The sequence below is a fragment of the Sorghum bicolor genome, chromosome 1, assembly GCF_000003195.3.
Source record: "Sorghum bicolor cultivar BTx623 chromosome 1, Sorghum_bicolor_NCBIv3, whole genome shotgun sequence".
In the NCBI taxonomy this organism is placed as follows: Eukaryota; Viridiplantae; Streptophyta; class Magnoliopsida; order Poales; family Poaceae; genus Sorghum; species Sorghum bicolor.
In genome coordinates, this window is record NC_012870.2 from 4,964,587 (window position 1) to 4,967,697 (window position 3,111).

The following is a 3,111-nucleotide window of genomic DNA, read 5'->3' on the forward strand; positions in this document are numbered from 1 at the left end:
GAGTTGTTGTGTGTTTGTCATTTTTCCCAGGACTTGTTGATGACAGATTGACAGGCCCGGGCGGGCTAATTTCACCGCAAAACATCACGAGTACTAAGTAATTGGAAGAGAAATTAACCGCACACGCGTGACGGAGAGTACTTTGTACGAGTATTAATTCCTTATGAGCTTCATGGAGCTGGTCATCAGCTGGCAAATCTCTATCGGGGCAAGCCTGCGGCTGGACGAAATATATGGATCAGCGTCCGTATCCATCCGCCCACGCACACCAAGTGGTCACGACACATGCTATGCTATAGCTAGGCGACGCCATGCATACTCCTGTTGGCTGCTGTGTACCTGGCGCGTGCAGCTCGATCGGCGGCAAAACGGCGCGCAGCGGGGTCCCGCAGTATTCTGGAGCTCTATACTGGGGTATAAACGGGGTCTTAACTTAGAGATCTCCAACAATTTAGTAAAAAACACTTGACAAATCTTATGATTTGGCAACTGACTAAAACATATGACAAGTGAAAAAAATTAGTATCTCTAATAGTTTGGTATTTGAGATTGGCAAAATTAGGAAAAATGGACCGACTTCAAAGAGATCAACTGTTTTTAGGGGCATATGTGAACAACTCAAATGAAAATAACTTTAATTTTTCACGCAACTCAAATCTTAATCTGATTTGTGAATTGGTATCTAGGGGCATTATTTTAGTTCCAGGGACAGAGAAACATTGACATGAATAATTGGATGGTACAGCAACATGTCTTGGACTCCACATCATGCTGATCTCTACACCAATATTGTACATCTGTGCTTCCAAAGGCGCAAACAACAAAGGAGTAGTTGGGTGATGGTTGATTGATGTACAATTTCTTGGATGGCGAGCGCAGGAGATGTAACATCCCGGGTTTTTACATAAACCAAAAATACGAACTTTTTAAAATTTTTTCTGTAATCGTGTGAACCATATAGTTTTTAGGTTAAACTCGATCCTAACCCGCTAACAAATCGTGGCATACATGTAGATTTGTTTGTAGGCGAGTGCTTTCGTTCGTGAGTCGATTCCGAGTTGAGTCTTAAATTAGGGTTGGAGTGCACAAATTCGTAGCAAGTCTTTCTGAATCTCTGTTGAGCCTATCTTCAAGGCGAAGCAAATCCTTTCTCAATCTTTTCATTGGAGTACGTCTCAAACTCCTTTAATCCATTTTGAACTCTTTTCCAAATTCCCTTCTCAAACCGCCTTCCTCGTTGATCTCATTTCAGATCTCCACTGGTAAATCATATTAAATTCGTGACAACTCATCTCAATTTCTTTTTCCTTTCTCTCCCAATCATTTTAGCAAATAGAGAAAACTCCTCCCCTTTTCTATTCTCCTTGGGCCAAATCTCTCTTCTTCTCTCCTTTCCTTTCCTCTCCACCCTCTCCTCCTGGCCCAGCACCCCTGCGTGGCCTGCACCACCCACCCGGCCTGGCCTCTTGGCCCATCCGCCCCGCTCGGCCCAACTCGCGCAGGAGGCTTGCCAAGCCCAGCAGCCAAGGCCCAGCCGCGAGCCTGTCCTGTCCCCAACCCTAGCAAGCAGAGGCGCGCCCCCATCACCCCGCCGCCGCCGCTGGCACTGAAGGGGAGAGCTGCACCCTGCCTCGGCGTCCGTACCCCCGCACCCGCGCCCTCCTGCCCCCTGCCGCACGCACCCGCGCCCCTGGAACCCTACGCGCGCGCCTCGCCTCCTGGACAGAGCCGCCGCCGCCGCCGTTATAGAGCACCCTGAGTCGCACCCCTGCCCAGCGCCTCCTTGCACGCGGCCCGATGTTCGCCGCGTGACCCAGCCGTCACATCGGATGGCACGGACGCCAAGACCGCCTAGAACCCTAGCCGCACCACCTATAAAGCGCCGACGCCGCCTTCTGCTCTTCCCCCACGGCGCCGCCCTCCTCCTCTGCCCCCTCCATCCAACAGCCGCGCCCACGGCGAGCAGAAGCCCGAGCGCCACCGCTTGTCGCCCCCGCGACCCTCGCCGTCGAGCAGGAGCTCCGTACCCTCGCCCGGCGACCTCGAAGCCGCCCGCCACCACGGCGCCCGAGCGCCCCGACCGCGACCGTGCCGCGCCGTCCTCGGCACCACGCCGCGACCCCGACGCCGTGCGCCCTCGCCCGCGAGCTCTTCACCGAGCCCCGTCTTTGAGCACCGCGGGCAGCAGCGGGACGCACCCGCGTCTTGGACCTCGCCGTGGCCGCGTCCACCCTGCGATGTCACCCGCGACGCCTCCGTCTCCGTCCATGCCGCGGCCGTGGCGACCGCGACCACAACGAGCACCGCTGAGCCTCGCCGCGACCCCGAGCGCCTCGCCCTCAGCGCCCTCGCCGTGTCGGGCACCGCCGAGCCGCACCTGCGACCCCGACGTCGAGCTCGCGCCCTCGCCCCCGCGCACCTGCACCTCGGCTCGCCCCGGAGCCACGACGCCACCTGGTGCCCCGTCGAGCCAGGCCACAGCCACAGCCGGTCGCGCGAACGGTACCAGCCGTCCTCGGCTGCGGACACGACCACGGCGCCCGAGTACCTCAGCCGCGACGCCAAGCCACCGCGGTGCCCTGCTCCACCGTCGCAGCAGCAGTACCACCTCACACGGAGCTCCTTGTTGTCGCTGGTGAGAAACCGAAACTCCAAGCTTTTCCTTTTCACATTGTCGATGTGCTCCTATCTGAGACCGGCCTTCGCGCCGTGAACCTTCACTGTTGCAGGGGAGCAGTGGCTTCGCTGTATCATTTTGCTAGAGCCGCGACATCTCCTGGATCGTGCTGCCATGCCCAACTCTGACCTCCATCAGCACGCCATAGCGGATCAGGACACGCTGCAGCTAGCCAAGTTCACCCGGGCGCTCCGCGACAAGCCTCGCCTGCCCTGCCATCACCAAGGTCGAACCCTAGTCGACGCCGACGAAAAACCCCTTTTGCTTTTGTACATCATTTCGTTATCTATCATTCGTACTTGATCATTCATCTCCGATCTCGTTTAATGCATGACCTGTCTCTATTATATCTTTGCCTGTGCCGTGCCTTCGCGCCGGTCTACTCTATCTCTTTTGGTCGCTATGGAAATGTGCTACTCCGAGTTGTCATCGTG

The 3,111-nt window shown here is 56.4% G+C and overlaps 1 protein-coding gene across 1 annotated transcript; it reads left to right on the forward strand.

Annotated features, from left to right (window-relative positions):
* Window positions 312-2,713, forward strand: LOC8083915 (vegetative cell wall protein gp1). Its single transcript, XM_021451541.1, has 2 exons — window positions 312-414; window positions 1,881-2,713. The coding sequence occupies exons 1-2, from the start codon at window positions 312-314 to the stop codon at window positions 2,711-2,713; spliced, it is 936 nt and encodes a 311-aa protein (XP_021307216.1).